General features: G+C 38.5%; 1 protein-coding gene across 3 annotated transcripts in view; it reads left to right on the forward strand.

Moving 5' to 3' along the window:
• The window catches only part of THADA (THADA armadillo repeat containing), a 433,436-nt gene that overhangs the window by 166,335 nt on the left and 248,183 nt on the right, over positions 1–18,918 (forward strand). For all 3 annotated transcript variants that reach the window (XM_072635750.1, XM_072635749.1, XM_072635751.1), the window contains one exon: positions 18,455–18,544. In XM_072635750.1, coding sequence (XP_072491851.1) covers positions 18,455–18,544 — 90 coding nt within the window. The remainder of the gene's footprint in view (positions 1–18,454; positions 18,545–18,918) is intronic.

Consider the following 18,918-nt stretch of genomic DNA (forward strand, 5'->3'; position numbering starts at 1 on the left):
GCTCTTACCCCTGCTATTTCCAAGTGCTTGCTTGTCTTTTCTCTTCATCTGGAGATCTGGTTGATGTTTTGAACACTATTCCAATCTCTCAGCACTTCCATTTGAATAGTACAGTATAAGGAAGAAATCTCCAAGGTCTAACATGGCTCTGCCCTGGGATAAAAACACTTTAAAATATTCTGATAACAGCAGGGAATCCCAGTCTGCATCACCAATCTTGTTTCATTTCCTTTACCTGTGACTTAGAAAAAACATTTTTACATAGTACTTGACATAATAGACATTTACAGACAGACTCTTTTGTTGATTGAAATTCACATCTGGCCATCCATTCAGTGCTGTCTGTCATAGCTGTCTGGTTCCCCATGTTTTCAAGTAAAATTGGCCTCTCTATATCTCTCTGCCTGAGACAAAAATCTGTCAACCGGGACTTGCCAAAGATCACTGACCCTAATAGCGCTTGTACACCATGGGACCTCATCATGAGACCTTGCCCTCCAAAGGATGTGTACAATGAAGCAGTCCTGACAGTAAAGGCCAAAGCCTTTGGTCTCTGGGTTGGGCATGTGAAATTTCTGTGAGAAAGGAGGAAGAGAGAAGTCACCCAGATCTCTTGAGCTCCTTCAATATATCTTTTTATTCTGCTGGATAATCATACCACAGCATAGCCCACTGTAATAATTCATAAACTGGTCACAGAGAGCTGAGGTGGCCACGTGGGTAGAGATAATCAGCCATGTGTGGTATCCTCTCCGCTGGCTCTTGTGAGTGACTGAGCAGCTGCTGGTCTTCTCCGCTAATCTGTGTAGCTAGCTACCCTGCTGACGTTACTTCTTATCATGAACAGCTTCAGCCAAAGAAAGGTAGCCCATTTCCTGCAGAGGCTAGGTATGAACCTGCCAGTCAGTGTGGGTGGGTGTGTGTGTGCATCCAATAACATTGATACTACCTTACAAATTAGCATTGACCAGAAGTCTGTAGAATTAAGTGAACGTATACTTACTTTACTTTGATTTTTTTGTGGCAGTTAGTGTATGTGAGGGACCTTTTATTTGCAGAGGGCTGGGTTCTTTCTGTTTTGGTATGTGGGCAAAGAAGTAAAATAAAAGGGAAGTGAGTAGAAAGTTAAGATGACAGTGGAAAATGTTGGTAGGGTCAATACCAAATTTCCAGGCCAAATGGAATTTTTTTTGACCTACTGAAATTTGAAAAAAAAAAAAACCTATCACAAGGTCATATGAGAAGATTTATATTAACCTGTTTGAATGTTTCTTCACCTGTTCATCAAAAATTGATGGGTGGGTTGGTTTAGTTTGTGAAGTTAAAAATAAGTTTAGAACCTTGAGTTGAATTTTAACCCAACTAGTAAATAGGATGTGATGGAGAGAATATTGTAGACAGCCATCCTGACCATGGGTGGCCTGAATTGCTACTTTCTTCTTTATCCATTAAATACCAACTACCTCCAGGAATTCTTAGACACTCCAGGTCAAATAGACTCTGTCTGTCTCACATAGAGTTCCATATTCATTGAGCAAATGCTTTTCATTGTAATGTTTATTTTGTTAACTGGAGATTTCACATTGACAGCTCAGTGGTACAGTGCAAAGATTGATGACTGAGTCAAGAGACCTGAGTTCTATTCTCACATCTGTTACCAGTTAGACGTTTGACCTTGGTAAAGTCACATAATCTTTCTAAACCTCATTGTGTTCTCTTTGTAAGATGAGAAGGTTGAACTAGCTGATCTCTCAAGTCTCTTCCAGTTTCAGCTGCGTCTAACTTCTGGTGATCTTCCTAGCCTCTCTGCACCTTGTCAGTACTCTGCTTTTTCTAGGTTGAACATTTTTACGATACAGCTGAGATTTCATAGGAAAGTTAAATGAGGAGAATGGGGAGCGTCCCCTTCTTACCATCCCCTTTCCTCTACCTCTTGTTCTGGGAACACTAACCATATCAGTACTATCATTGCTACTTCTGCCTTCACTTACTATTCTGTGACTCAGTAGATCAAGAAGACTGCCTTCCCTGGCTCTGTCCTACCTGATATGATTGACATAGAAGCTCACTGAGGGCAGGAAGTGTCTCAGTTTCATATTGGTATTGTCCTGAGCACAGTGTCAGGAACATGGTAAGAGTTTATAAATGCTTTCTTCCTTCTCCAGCAGCCTATGCAGCATCTCTGCCATGTGTCATAAACTGCTCCTTGTTCTAACTTCCCCGTTTCTATCAGAAGCACTGCCACTTACCTGGTCTCTCAAGTCTGAACCTTCACTAGGTTGAAGTTTTTTGTTTTTTTTTTTTAGTCTTTTACTTGTGGATCTAATCACTGACCTTATCTTGTTGATTCTGCCTCTTTAACTTCTCTTGCATCCTTACTTCCTTCCCTACTCCTGCGTCTGCTGAGAAATGAGCAGGAGAAAATCATGAAACTTCTTGAACTGGACCCATTACAGATTTATGTTACATTATTATCCATAAGGCCTTCACTCTAGCAAGGCCTTATTTTTACACCTTTCTAATTATTTCACTATCCCACTCACTATTTTTTCAACTCTTTTCGTCCTATCTCAAGCCTACCTTGCCACTTGATCTCCTCCCTGCCTTCAGTGGAGAATGTTAACTTAGCCTCACACGTCACTTACAGAATTGAGGCTGTTCTCCCACTTCCTCACCTCATGCCATTCATATGAAGAGGCAGCCCTTCTCTTTAACAAGGCAGACCCGTCTTCTGCAAGGCAGTGCAGAGCCATGACAGATCATGTTCTCGATCATATGGCCCTCTCCATCATCCCCACTGTTCTTCAGTCATTCCTCTGCTTCTTCCCTGCTGCTTACACACATGGGGTTCTTCATTCTCAAAAAAAAAAACCAAAAAACAAACAACCCTTCTCTGATCCATCCAGCTAGCTACAGCCCTCTGTCTCTCCTCCTTTTTGTGACTGATCTCTTTGACAGAACCATCTACAGTGGGTCCCTCTACTTCCCCTTCTCTTCTCAGCAAAACTCTTCTTAATCAACTGAAACTGCTCATCTGAGTTGCCAATGAGCTAATAATTGCCAGATCTAGTGACTTTTTATCTGGAGGTGATTTATGGATTCTTTTGATTGGCACTTTGTTTTCTGTGTTTAGGAATTCTGGGCAGTTTTCTTATGTTTGCTGCATTGTGGTGTTCAGGGATTTGTTTGTTTGTTTTTTGACTTATCCTATTCTCTTGGGAGATTTATCATCCTTAAGTCATCTCCCAATCAATTTTGTTTTGCCTTTTATATAAATATTTTTCTTTTATGTGTTACTGATTTTTTGCTTCTTTTCATCCAGATTGCCCTTTACTTTTGTGTGTTTTCATTCCCACTCAGTTATTCTCACTTTCATTTCTTAGGTGAGATTTGCTACTTTTTTTCCTATTCTACCATTTAGTTTTTCTATTTTTTCTAGTCTACCAGTTAGTTCTGCTGTGCAGGCCGTAAATTCTGTTGGTCTTCCTGTCTCAAGTCTCTCCCCACTTCAGTTCATCTTCCACTCATGTACCAAAGTGATCTTTAAAGCACAGGTCTACACATGTCATTGGGACAGCTGGCATAGTGGATAGAGTGCTGAGCCTGAAGTCAGGAAGAACTCTTCCTGAGTTCAAATCTGGCCTCAGACACTTACTAGCAGTGTGACTCCGGGTAAGTCACTTAGCACTGTTTACCTCAGGTTCTTCATCTGTAAAATAATCTGGAAAAGGAGGTGGCAAACCAGTGCAGTATCTTTGCCAAGAAAACTCCAAATAGGGTCACAAAGAGTTGAACATGACTGAATAACAACAAAATAAGTCTTCAACACCCTACCTCCTCTGAGTTCCCTGTTACCTCCAAGATTGGCAAGCATTTATTAAGCACTTACTGTGTGCCAGGAATTATATAAAATCTCTTATTGGCTTTTAAAGCCCTTTACAACCTGGCCCCTTCTTAGCTTTCCAATGTTGTGCTTAACTCATCTCCATGTGGACCCTGGCTTCCTTGTTGTATTAGATACAACCCCCAATAATATGGTACCACCCTATCTTTGTAACCTTAGCCTATATCATTCTCTCCAGTGAATTCTGTGTTTTAGCCTTTAAACATTTCCTGTGATCTCATATCTCTTAAGTTTTTGCTTATTCTTTTATTTCAGCCCTTCCTCACTCAAAAAAGCAAAGTCAAGTGCAAGTCATGTCATCATTTCTCTGACGGCATGGTCGTCTTCGGCATAGAAGGATGAACACACACACATTCTTTTATTTATACATAGAATCCCCATTCCCCCCCCTTTTTTTTCTTTTGGTTTCATGTTTATCTTTTAAAACTCAAATTAAATATCACCTTTTCTATGAAATCTTCCCTAATTCATACTGTGGGAAATGATTTTCCTAATTAGTCTAAAACTTAAAGACATAATAAAACAAAAATCCAAATAAACAAACAAAACTGTTAAAACTCTAATGTATTTGACCTATAATTCTGTACACTACAGTTGTATCTGTGGATCTATCATCTTCTAGACTGTAAATTCAATGAGTCCAAAGATGATACCTTGTCTATGTGCTTTCCCTTGCTGTTGGTACAATTCTTTGATCACATTTGCCACTTGATTATTTAATCCAGCATTCATTAAGTACCTACTATTATATACCAGGGACAAAGGGATAAGCTAGCCTCTAATTATTTTTTATAGTTTTTAAATTAAAAAAATTTTACTCGTATCTTTTGTTTATGCTCTACTGTTATTTCTAGATTATATTCCCCACCCCCAAAGAACTCTCTCTTGTAACAAAGGAAAGCAGTCAAGCAAAAACAGCTGTTAAATGGACTGACATTGTATACAACATTCCATACTTGGTGTCCTCTCTGCTGAAAGGAGGGCAGTGGATTTTATCAACTCTTTTCTAAGGCTAAGATTGGTCATTATAATTAATCATCTATCTATGTGCCTTTTAGGGTTGTTTTTGTTTGCATTTACGTATATAAGGGGCTGCTCCTTTTTAATGTAGACATTTTAGTGTATGAAAACGGCAGGAAAAGAACACTTGTGTATAAATGTACTGAGAAGGCTTGTTTTAAAGCCGAATACTGGATAACAGGAGCACAGTTGTCTAATGGGCCATTTACACATGACTCTTGAGAGAAGTCTGAAGAGCTATAAATCCTAGAACTGTTTGGGAACTAGAGGAAACTTTGTGGTTGTTTGTATTATACCTGATAAAAAATGGGTTTGGGTTTTTATGATTCAAAACTTTGAAATGGGTGATGAGGACTCTTGAACAGTACTTGATTTGAGACTTTAGAATCCAAAGAGAGATGGACAGATGAAGACAGACATTGGAGATGAAAAGAAAAGGCAAAAGGAGCCAGGGATAGAATACACTGAAGGCTACCGTGAAGATGTTTACTGAAACTGACAGGAGCTAAATGGAGCTGATAGGCTGGCTTCCCAACCAGTAGGAGTGGCTGTCTGTTTGGAGGATAGAGCCAGAGATGCAAGAAGTTGGTTGGAAGAAGGCGGATTCCTTCCCTGGTCTGAGCACATGGGGATTATTGCCCTTTATTGCCACCTATAGCCTGAGAGAGAGAAAACCTCTCAGGGGCTTGTTTTTGTTGCCCTTTACTGCTCTTTATGGATTGGGTGAAGGCACAGAGGGGAAAAGACAGGTTTTGAAGACCTTTTTTTGGGTGTGGGTTGTACCTTTTGTGGATGAGGCATGATTTTACTGTAAACTTAGTGGAGAAAATAGAACCCACTCTTTGAAAAGAGAGCTGCCTAGGGAGAAGCTACATGGCCCTATTGGGAGCCACAGCTTTAAAGGGAGAAGCCTCCCAGGGGCCCACAGCAGATGTGAGGAGCTTTGCAGTTCTGTCATTTATGGCAATTGCTTGCCATAGAAATAGCTTAACATTTTCCTAGTGGCCTGCCAAGGGTGGCTGTGAGTTAAAAGAACTCAATATTGCTTCAGTAGGCTGAGAGTAGCAGAGAAGTGGTTTTGCTCTTAAAGAGATCTGTGAGAATCACTAGAGGACCAGTTAGCAAAGAAAGGGTTTTACTCAACATGTTCCCAAAAGATACCAAGGAAATAAAGCGTGCCATTGCAGACTTACAAGTTTCCCTACTCATGTGCATCTTTAAGTATGTCAGTCAGTCAATACACATTTATTAAGTGCCCCCTATATGTCAAGCATTATGCTGAGACATGGGTGTACAAAGAAACACAAAAGACAATTTCTGCTCTCAAAGAACTCAGAGTCTAATCCTAGAAACAACATGCAAACAACTGTATATGAACAAGTTAGGTTCAGGATAAATTTGCAGTAATCAACAGAGGAAAGGCATTTCCCTCTGTGGATACTTAATACCTTGGTGAGAAAGTGTGATCTCGGTTCTATTATATTTCCTATTATATACTATTATATTTTATTATTATTTTATTACTGTTATGCTTACTGTTGTATACTATTACATTTTACTATTATATTTTCATTGTCCCTGCTTTTGCCTTCCAGTGTATAAAAATTACATGCTTTTGCCTTACTTTATAGTAAATGATTCATGTTTAAATCAGTGTTGTCATTGTGACCAATTTGTTATAAATTGAAGTAATTTACTCCACCAGCAGGGGTCTGGGGGCAAGTAGTGGGAACCAGTATATACCAGTATAACCCCTTGAAAGCCAGAGTATGAATTATAACTGCATATTGCTCATCTGGTTCTGCATATTTTTCTCTATATCACTTCATTGCAAGTCTTCCCATGTTTTTTTGAATGCCCAATTTTCATTATTTTTTAAGTATCAAAAATTGTCATATTACATTTATAATCCTACATTGTCTTCATTCCTTATCAGTGGTCACAATCTGTTATTTATTTAAGGTACACTTTTGTTAACTGTGTAAACGGAAGAAAGTTTTAGTTCTATTTCGACTGTCAGGCACCCTTTCCATATTTTCCCCTCGCCCCATACGTTTCATGTTTTGAAAAAAATTATCCCATTCTTTTAAAAGCATTATTACTAGCTCTATCCCCAAAATATTATGAAAAAGAAATAAAAGACCTTTGTGCACAACAATATTCTTAGTCGCTCTAATTGTAACAGAAAGTATTAGAAAAAATTTACATGTCTAGAAGTTGCAAAATAGCGGAATTATATATGAATGAGGAACTGTGTGTTCACATCTGTGATTTCTGGTATAGAAAACACTTAACAAGGAAGCTTCCTCTGCCATGCAGTTTAGCAGATCTTCTGAAAACATGCAGTCTTAGAAAGTTGCCTTCTGGTGCTGAGAAGACAGCATGATGTTATACAAGGTAACATAGGTCTGTGAATTTGTTTTTGTTTTTTTTAAATGTTGATAACTCTTTCAGTATAATTGCTTTCCTTTGGTAGCTCCATGTATTTTATTTTATGCATTTAAAATAATTATTCTGAGAAGATATCCAGAGGCTTTATCACATTATTGCCAAATGGGTCCATGACACAAAAAAGGTTAAGAATTCTTGGTGTAGTAGGTAGTGATCCGGTCTTAGATTCAGGACAAGTTCTACCCCTGACAAATGTATGAGCTTGGGCAAGGTGTGGTATATTTATACAATGTAATATAATTTTGCAGCAAAAAATGGAGCATGGGAAGAACTTATGTGAACTGATGCATAGTCAAATAAAGAAGGTGATATATGCACAATAACTGCAACAAGGTAAAGGGAAAGAACAACAAAAACCATCACCATCAATGCTCTTTAATTAAAAATAACAAACTTGACCTTGGAGAAGAGATGAGATAATACACCTCTTTCCCTTCCTTACTTATAGAAATGAAAGATTATGGGTATAAAATATTGCATATACTATTGAACTTGGTTAATTTTCCTGATGTTTTTTTCTTTATAGTAATTCTTTGTTATGAGGGATGACTCATTGATTAGGGTCAGGTAGTGGAAGAATATACTTAGAAATGAATGGGGCGGGGAGGCAGAGCCAAGATTGCAGAGTAAAAGCAGGGACTTCCCTGAGCTCGCCCACAAAGTCCTCCAAATTCCTGTAAAAAATGACTCTAAACAAATTCTAGAGCTACAGAACCAACAAAATGACAGAGTGAAACAAATCTCCACCCTAAGACAATCTAGAAAGTCGACAGGAAGTCTTTCTGACTGGACAGGGAGCAGAATGCAGTCCAGCATGGGCCACATAGGCACAGACAGGCCAGAGCAGACCTTGGGAGACTGAATCATTGGCAATTGTGACGGTTTCCAGACTTCTCAACCCACAAAAACCAAAAATATCAGTGGAAAAACTCTGTGGGACCTGAGTAAAAGAGGAGCTTGTGGTCTGGCCTGTTCTCACCCCAACCCCAGGGTGCTGGTGGTGCCTGCTGTGGCCAGTGGTGGTGGCAGCAGTAGTGGCAGAGGCTACTTCTGGATCTCTTGGTCCACAGATCGGGGAGGGTTGTGGGGGGGGTGGTTTGAACTGTTGACACAAAATTCCTGGGACAGTACATCCACCTCATCTGCCACCCCCACTGGAAGCAGAGACCTACCTTGGCGAAGAGTTAGAAAGGCAAGTGTTTGTTTGGGAAGATGAGTAAACATCATAAAAGAACTCAGATTATAGAATCTTACTTTGGTGAAAAGGAAGATCAGGGCATGCAACCAGACGAGGACAACAGTCAGATCTCCTACATCAAAAGCTTCCAAGAGGAATATGAATTGGTGTCTGGCCTTGGAAGAGCTCAAAAAGGATTTTGAAAATCATGTAAGAGAAGTAGCCCAAAAATTGGGAAGAGAAATGAGAGTGATGCAAGAAAATCATGGAAAACGAGTCAACAGCTTGCTAAAGGAGACCCCCCCCCCCAAAAAATACTGAATAACACCTTAAAAAATAAACTAATCCAAATGGCAAAAGAAGTCCAAAAAGCTAATGAGGAGAAGAATGCCTTAAAAAGCAGAATTGGCCAAATGGAAAAGGAGGCCCAAAAGCTCACTGAAGAAAATAATTCCGTCAAAATTAGAATGGAGCAAATGGAAGCTAATGACTTTATGAGAAATCAAGAAATTATAAAACAGAACCAAAAGAATGAAAAAATAGAAGACAATGTGAAATAGCTTTCAAATGGAATTTGAATAGTTTTGCATAGAATATGGATTCTGGCATATATTTTGTTGTTGTTCAGTTGTTTTAGTCATGTCCAGCTTGTGACACTATTTAGAATTTCTTGGCAAAGATGTGGAGTGGTTTGCCATTTCCTTCTCTAGCTCGTTGTAAAGAGGTTTAAGTGACTTGCGAAGGGTCATATATCTACTAAGTGTCTGAGATTGGATTTGAACTCAGGTCTCCTGACTCTAGGTTTGGCACTCTATCTACTGTGCCACATAGCTTCCCCTGGTATAAATATAAAAACTCAGATCATCTTGTAAAAAATATAGGATGATACCTCACTTGTATATAAATTGGCTTGATGGTTTAAAGGACAACAGAAGTTATTTATTAAAAACTGGAAAAATATGAATCTAAAGAAGTATAGCCTCATGGACATAAATTGGGATATTGGTATTTTGGGGGGACTTTAGAATTATAGGCTCATTTTCATGTAACTTTGTGAACAAAAAAGGTAAGAACTTACCAAATGAAAAATCATACAACTATTTAAAGACTGAAGTATGTTTAAAAAAGGACTATCACTTTCCTAGGGGAAATTTGGAGAGTTTAAAAATGAGTCACTAAGAGCCAGGAGGCTCTGATTTTAAACTGGTATAGGAGTTATAGAAGATACATGAGACTACGGCTGAAGACTGAAGAGCCTAACAAAAGATAAAAGAAATAGCAGGCTCCGAAAGTAATTTGTTTCAGCTCCTCATTCAACTGAAACTGCTTCAGCAAAATTACCAGTGCACTCACAACTGCCAAATCCAGTGGCCTTGACCCTTCTTCATCCTTTGGAGTTGTTGAGCACCCTCTTCTCTTTGATGCTTTCTTCTCTTCAGGTTTTTGGGATACCGCTTTTTCCTGGTTCTCCTCCCTATCTGACCACATCCCAGTCTCCTTTGCTGGATCCTCATCTGGTCACTCCCACTAACCTTGAGAATCAAACAAGGCTTTAGAAATACCCTTTTTGAGGGGAAATATACTCCCCTGGGCCCTCTGCTCTTCTCCCTCACTACTACTTCATCTGATGATCTCATTAGCTTCTGTGTTTAATTATCATCTCTATGCTGATGATTCTCAAATCTACTTACTTACTCTGTCTCTGCTGACCTCAAGATTCTCTTTACCAGCTGCCTTTCAGACATCTAAGATTATACATCCAGTTACATCTTCCAAGTTTTGCATCTTTTAAGAATTTAAGATGTCTATTAATATATCCCAAACTGAACTCATTATCTTTTGCCTTAAGCCTTCCCCAATTCCAGGTTTCCCTGTTGCTATTGAAGTCCCTGTCATCCTCCCAGCCCCTGAGGCTTGTCCTTGATTCTTCACCATCTCTCACACCTTCCATATCCAATCCGTTGCCTTTGCCACAAATCCTCCTCCTCCTCCTCTCTTCTGACACCACCACCAGCCTGATATAGGACCTCACCTTCTCAATATTGCCATAGCCTGCTGGCAAGTCTACCTGCCACAAGTTTCTCCTCATTCCAGTCTTTCCTTCATTTAGCCACCAAAGTGATTTTCCTAGGACACAGACCCTACCATGTCACTCCTCTAATTCAGTAAATTCTAGTGTCTCTCTATCACCTCCAGAATCAAATACAGTATCCTCTGTTTGGAATTCAAAAGCCCTTCATAACCTATCTCTCATTCATGAATGCTCTCCCTCCTCATCTCTCTGTCTTGACTTTTAAATCCAGCTAAAATCTCACTATTCTAAAGGAAACCTTTTCCTAATCTCTTAATTCTAGTGCCTTCCCTCTTTTGATCACTTCCTATTTATTCCATACTTATCTTGTTTGTACGGATTTGTTTGCATGTTGTCTCTTCTATGAGATTCCAAGTTCTTTGATGGCAGGGACTGTCTTTTGCCTTGCTTTGTATCTCCAGTGTTTAGCACAGCACCTGGCACCTAATAGATGTTTAATAAATGTGCATTGACTGATTGGCTGCCTGATCATTTGAAGAGACTAAAAGCAATAGCAGTTAGCTATTAAGAAGGCTTTAATTGTCAATTCTTTACTGGTCAAATCAAGACTACAGTTCCAACTTTTGCCTTTTGGTACCACTGAGAACTTGAGAAGTGAAGGCTCTCAGAAGTGCATTTTACCTCTTTTTCACTCCCCTCCCTCCCCTGTCCCACTATTGTTTGAGAAGAAGGAAAAAGGAGAAAGACAGGTTATGTGCTGCCTTGCTGTATAGGAAGAGCTGCCTAGGCTGGTTTGCCTTGTCTAGAAAGCTAAGCTGAGTTGTGTGTTGTGAGCTCTTTTTTGATTGAAAAATACAGTATCTTGGTAAATGAAGAGCTAGTAGAGCTGATTTGTGTAGCCCAGGGGTAACAAGTTTGATGAATATTAAATCCTCTGGTTTTAAGGACGTTGCTATTCAGATAAGAGGTAGCATTTTCTAAATGCTGGCTTAGTAGAGAAGAGAATTTACCATTGAGTACCAGGAAGATAAGCAGTTAGCAGAGAAGTGCTTTAAGGTGGTATAGATCTTCCTGAGTAGATATCAAAGCCTGAAGTCTAGATTTATGAGTTATCTGGCACACATAGGTCTTTCTCCCTCACATATTACCATACTAGTTTCCTGTAATTTTGGGCTCATTCTTCCTACAGATACTCAATATATTGGTAGTAGGACGTGACAGGGTTATGTATTGATTGTGATGTTTTATGACATGCATTTTCTGAATATACTTAAGTATCTGTGATATAATTATTATTATTATTATTATTATTATTATTATTATTTTTGCCTAATGATTAAAATGTAAAATTCTGACTATCGTGAATGGCTGGTTTGGGTATGTCATTGGGAACTCAGTAGCTAGAATGGTAAGTAAAGGTAGTATATTTTCCCTCAAATGGGTTATCTTTCAGGTGGAAATTTTAGTAGGATTGTGTAATGGTAGTCTGTCTCTGAGAACCTGTCCTTACCAATGTGAGGGCAGGTTGGAGTGAAGCTGTCGCTCATCATAGACTGAGTAGGTCTCAACATACCAACGTGAGATGTGTTCAAACCTAACTATCTGTGAGTGGATTCCATGGCACCAGCATTTTTAAAAAATGCACAGAAAAGAACAGAAGGCACTTTGGAGGGAGATATAAATAAGCATGACACCTTTGAAACTGTGTTGAATATACTTTTATATATATATATATATATATATATATATATATATATATATATATATATATATATATATATATATATATATATATATATACATATATATACACATACACACACATACATATATATACACACACACACATATTTTTAAAAAGAGCTATACATAACAGAGATTCATGTTTTCATATATAGCCCTCTTTCCATTCTTCTTTGTACTTGGTAGTGTTGGTGCAAAGTTCCGAATAATAACCAAAAAAAAGGCATTGCAGTTTCCCAAGGAGAATCAAACTTACACTTCTAGTGTATTCAGTATCTAAATGCATTATCTATTTGCAGTGTCTCTCTGAGATATATGTGCTCTTGGCCAGCTCTAGAGGTTGTCTGTCCCACTATGTATTATATTCTGGACAAGAATCATCCTTTGTCTGCTTGGTTTTTCTTGTGTAGATAATTTTCTTGAGTTCCTTTAAAGAATTTTGGATCTCATTTAGCAGGTTCCACTGTCCCAGAATTTGATGCATTCAGCACAACATTATTTGCTCCCCCCAAAAAAAGTCTCATGGGCCTTACAATCTCTTGGGAATTAATTCTTCCTTTTGTACCCAGTGTTGGACCTCTTTTATGACAGTGGCCAATATCTTTGGCAAGCACATATCTTCTTGTTGTCTGTGGGTGACTAAAGCTTTTCTCCAGAGAAGAAGGTAGAAAACCGAAAGAACAGCCAGTTTGATGTCTTATGTAACTCAGTATTCAATAGATGTTTGGTGACTTATTGACAAACTATGTCAAATATAAGAGAGGAAATTTGTTTCCATGACCATGCTTCACATTTAAAAGTAGAGCAGATAGGGGACTTCCAGAACAAAGCTTTCTGTTTCCTTCATTGGACATAGTATGCTAACATCAGATGAGTCATTTGGGAAATTCTGTATCTGGGAAGCAGCCCCTCAAGGAGTAGGCAAAGCACAGGAAACCCACTGATATTCCCAGAAGATAGGAAGGTAAATGAGGAGGCTGGGAAGACAAACATGGTCCAAGGTTTTTTTCCTTTATCCCTCTGTAACTAACTTGAACCTAAGCAACAGAGTGATTTGTTTGCCATCAGCCCAAATTGTCAGGAGCATCAATGCTCTGTGGAGGGTAGGATTCCATCCCCAGACCACTCACACCTCTTCTTTTCGTGGCCTCATCCAGTGAGAATCAGTCAATGCTCATTCTGTAATGTCAGCCCAGAAGTGGAACTTGAGAAAGGAATTGAAGAACAGTCCACTTGCCTTCCTGAGGGGATTCCAAATCCAAACTTATTTTCATTAGTTGGTTTTGTTAGTTTGCATTTTAAGTCATCTGTTTGGAAACTTGTTTGTTTGCTCTGTCCCAGCTCTTGTTGGCTTCTTTCTGTTCAAGGATATTGTTTTTCTATTGAGGGTCTGCCAGTTTTATCACTAAGCCCTGTTTCATTAGCAATGGCATGCTCCGAGCTCATCCTCAGCTCATGAGAGGAGGTCTGGCTGGGCCCTGAAGCCAGTCTTGTTGCTTTGACTGGGGGCCCTTTCAAAGTCCAGAACATTAGGAATTGCCAGATTTGGATTGTTTATTGGGTTGCTATTTGAAACACCTACTGAAAGCCCCCTGGGCTTTTGGCTTGCAACACTTATTTTCATCAAGTGACCAGGTTGGCAGTGTTTGCTCTGTGGTCTGTGGCAAAGAGGTGTATTTTTCACTTGGGCACTGGTAGGTCTGTCGCTGCTGTTGCCATATGATAGGTTACCCTTTTATGTTTTTTTCCCCTTTGCCAGCTTTCTGTCTTTATACGTCTGCATTTCCTTTTTTGATTTCTGTCCCTGGGTTCTTTCAGGCTGATATTTGGGGGTGGGAGTGAAGGAGTGAAGAATATGGCTTTTGTTTGTATTCTTTAAAACATACTTCTGCAAGCTGTGGGAGAGTTGGGACACTAATTAATTCGTTGTTGGTGGAGCTATGAACTGATCCAGCTATTCTGGAGAGCAATTTGGAGCTATACGCAAAGGGCTATAAAAATGTGCATACTCTTTGACCCAGCAATACTGCTTCTAGGGCTGTATCCAAAAGAGATCATACAAATGGGAAAAGGACCCACATGTATAAAAATATTTATAGCAGCCCTCTTTGTGGTGGCCAAAAACTGGAAATCAAGGGGATGCCCATCAATTGGGGAATGGCTGAACAAGTTGTGGTATATGAATGTAATGGAATACTATTGTGTTGTAAGAAATGATGAATAGGAAGACTTCCAAAAAATCAGGAAAGATTTATATGAACTGATGCTGAGTAAAATGAGCAGAACCAGGAGAACATTGTACACAGTAAGAGCCACAGTGTGTACTGTATCTGATAAACTTAGCCCTTCCCAGCAATGCAAGGACCTAAAACATTTCCAAAGGACCCATGATGCCAAATCACATTCAGAAGAACTGTAAAGGCAGAATGCAGAGTGAAGCAGACTGTTTTCTCTTTTGTTACGTTTTGTTTTGGTTTGCTTTTTCTCATGGTTTCTCCCATTCGTTTTAATTCTTCTATGCAACATGACTAATGTGAAAATGTGTTTAATAAGAATATATATGTAGAATCCATATAAGATTGCATGCTGTCTTGGGGAGGGAGAGGGAGAAAATTTAAAACTTATGGAAGTGATTGCTGAAAACTGAAAACAAATTATTAAAAAAAACATACTTCTACTAGTCATACTTCCTTGCCGTTTCTATTTTTCATAAGGATGCTTTTTATAAACATACTACGAATGAAAAAGGCTTCCCCTGGGACAAGTGTGGTGTGTAGCTTGCTCCCAGGAGGCTTGGTTGTTGTCCATTCTCAAAGAGGACCAAAATGACCTCATTGTGATAAAGTGAAGTTTCAGTGTGTTCAACAGTGGCTGATCAGACCAATATGAGCTCAGAATGCTCTGCCACAGGTTGGGTACACATAGTCCGTTTGAATATTTGGGGTGAATACTCCAAATTTGTGCATCCTACATTTCCTTTGTGCCATCTCAATTCTGCTTTGCTCATAGAGCACAGCACCCTTTCTGATGTGGGCACACCATGCTGAGCAGTTCTGTGCCAGTGTCTCTCCATGTCGCACAATCAAATCCAAAGTTCTTGAGAGTGTCCTTGTATCATTTCTTCTGACCACCATGTGATCGCCTGCCCCATGCAAATTCTCCATTAAATAGTCTTTTTGACAAGCGTACATTTTGCCTTCAAACAATGTGGCCAGCCTGTCGGAGTTGTGCTCTCTGAAGCATAGTTTGAATGCTTGGCGGTTCAGCTTGAGCAAGGACCTCAGTGTCTGGTACCTGTCACCTGAGTGGTGAGTGGAGCCACAAGAGAGTCAAATTAACATCAGTTCCAGAAGTTAATGCTTGTTTTGATTGGATTACCATGGTTCCCAGGCCAAGAAGTAGGGATTGTTAGGAAAGGGAGAGGGATAGCAAGACAATTCAGCCTGGGCTGCTAAATATAATGGGATGCGTGAGTTTGTTGTCACTCAGTCACTTACCAATCAGGATACTTCAGCTTCTAGAACAGAGCTTCTAAATTTGATTTGATTATAGTAGTGGTGTGCAAATTATTTGGAATAAAGTAAAATAATTAAATTTATTGACTTAATACAATAAACCTTACAACTTTTTTACATTAAAATAAAGCTATTAATATAGTCTTTTGCTGCAGTCACTTGTTATACTTGTTTTGGCACAAGTTTTTGACACATTCTTTAATTCCTTATCATGAAATCAAACTTTTAACACATTGACTTTTAGGCATACTTTTGATGAACAGATTGTTGTTATTATTCAGTTGTGTCTGATTCTTCATGATCTCATTTCGGGCAAAGAGACTGGAGTGGTTTTCCATTTCCTTCTCCAACTCATTTTACAGATGAAGAAACTGAGGCAAACAGGATTAAATGACTTGCCCAAGGTCACACAGCTAGTAAGTGTCTGTGGTCAGATTTGAACTCAGGAAGATGAGTCTTCTTGACTTCAGGGCCAGTGCTCTATTCGCTGTGCCACCTTGCTGCCCCCTTTGATGAATAAGACATCTTTCTATATCTAGGCTTGATTATAATCCATAGCATTTCAGTGAATCGATCTTAAATAAGGTGAGTTCCTAAGTCATTGGAGTGTGTTTATCTCAATCGCTTGTATGCATTTCTTAGTTTTGGAATGTGGGATAGTTGCAGTATTATATCTCTATTTGGGTATTTCTGTAACTGTGAAACAGACTGGCTTCTTATTATACATTTATTAGAGTTCACCATACATTCTATGGGGACAAAATTTCCCAGCCTTCTAGACGTAAAAAACAATTTCCCAAATTTGGGGGGGTATTGTAGGTTGATGAAGATTTACAGAACTTACAGATTCACCTGCCCCTTTTCTAACAACAGTTTAGGCATAGTTTTGAATGGAAAAGTGAACTTCAGCAGGAAAAGCTATCTTTTTCCAATCTTCAGTACTCTAGTTTTCTTTATTATCTTGCCCATGGCAAATTTTTTTCTTTATAATAATGGTTAGCAGCTGTTTATTTTTTTAAAACTGATCTCAGTGTTTTTCCAGTTTCAGGGAGACAGTGTAGTACTACAGAGAAATCATTTAACTCCTCCAGCAACCAGGCGCTTCTGAAAGTTTCTGCTTGTTGTCTGAGGATTAATTAGGCAATTTTTCAAGTTTGTCATTTTCTGATGTTTTCCATTTTTGGTCAGTTTGCCTTATGCACTGTACATTGTATATGGTTCACTCTATAACTTAGCCTGTTCCATTATGTACTTGAATAATCATTTAAAAGCTTACCTTCAATCAGAGCCAATAATCACATTAAAAATCTCTAAATCACTATTGATTAGAGAAATGCATATTAAAACTACTCTGAGATACTGCCTATCAGATTGACTAACATGACAAAAGGAAAATGACAAATGCTGGAGGGAATGTGGAAAAAAAGTAGGGATGCTAATGTACTTTTGGAGTTGTGAACTGATCCAATTATTCGAAGAACAATTCGAAACTATGTCCAAAGGACTATAAAACTGCGTACCCTTTGACCCAATAATACCACTACTAGGTCTGTACCCCAAAGAGATGAAAAAGAAAGGAAAAGGACTTACATGTACAAAAATATTTATAGCGGCTCTTTTTGTGTTGGCAAAGAATTGGAAATTGAGGGTATGGCCATCAGTTGAGGAATGGACAAATAAACTGTGGTATATGATTGTGATAGAATACTGCTGTGCTTACGTGAAGAGTTCTCCATCTCACTAGCTTGCTGTACTTTGGTATTATTTTAACTGTTACTTCAGCAAGCTTTGTATCTTTGTAATAGAGCCATAGTAATGTTGTCTATACCTCTCTCTAGACTACAGTATTTCATACACTAAAGGCTGTAGGCTCAACTATCAAATAGATCAATTGTATTGATCAAATATCATCTGTGAGAATTGTCTTTACTTTTAAAATGTAACCTATTTTACTGTAGTGTAGATTGGATTGTGACAACCAGTTTTCATTATTTTAATTTCTTTCTGAATTCCCTTCAGTGGTTGGTTAAAGCAGAGTTATTTCCACGTGTAAAGAAAAAACTAGAAATTCAGTTGATAACAAATACACCTGAAAAGCAAACAATTAAAAAGAATCTGGTCTGTATAGTAAAATTATTCCTAAAATAAATGTAAGATTTCAAAAGGAAAAAAAGAATACTATTGTGCTGTAAGAAGTGATAAGCAGGATGGTTTCAGTAAGAAGACCTGGGAAGTCTTACATGAACTGATGCAAAGTGAAGTGAGCCGAACCAGGAGAACTTTGTACATTATATTTAATCATTTAATTGTACATTATAATACAATTACAGTTGTAATTACAATATTAATTGTGATATTTGAATTGAAATATAATTCTGCTTATGAAGAGTTCTCAGAATCATTACTCATCTTCTTGTATTAATCTGTTGATTAACTCTGGATATTGATCTTGTGTTTAATTAAGTGAGCAAAGGAATGACCTTCGTTTTCTTTGCTGTTGTATTTTTAAAGACTTCCATATCAAACTGATTAAAGGAGATATGATGATTATGATTATATATTATAATTATAACTATGATTATAATTACCTGTTGGTTCTGCTTCTTTTACAGAATGACAGGGAGAGAATTTTTTTCTCGTTTTCCAGCACTTTATCCCTTCCTTCTCAAGCAACTGGAAGTTGTGGCCAATACTGTGGATAGGTAAGAAGAGTGTACCCGCATGCACGTGTGTGTGTGTGAGTGTGTGAGTGTGTGCGTGTATGCATGTGCGTGCATACACACATGCATGTGTATTTTGAAAGGGGTGAAGAGGGTAACGGAATAGAGGAAGTGAGTTATTTTGTTAAATAGTCTCCTTCTTGAGGGAAGTGATACAAAACCGGATTCTGAATCTCACTTTAGGTGCTCATGCTGCATTAAAAAACAAACAAACAAACAGATCCATCAAGTGTGTAATACTGAATTTGGAATCAGAGGACCTGAGTTCAAATCAAGCCTCTGTTGCTTCTTTTTTGACCTCAGTCAAATCAGCTGGTGAAATGGGCCTTTGTTTCCTCATTTATAAAATCAGAGAG

Source organism: Notamacropus eugenii, chromosome 1, assembly GCF_028372415.1.
Source record: "Notamacropus eugenii isolate mMacEug1 chromosome 1, mMacEug1.pri_v2, whole genome shotgun sequence".
Classification (NCBI taxonomy): Eukaryota; Metazoa; Chordata; class Mammalia; order Diprotodontia; family Macropodidae; genus Notamacropus; species Notamacropus eugenii.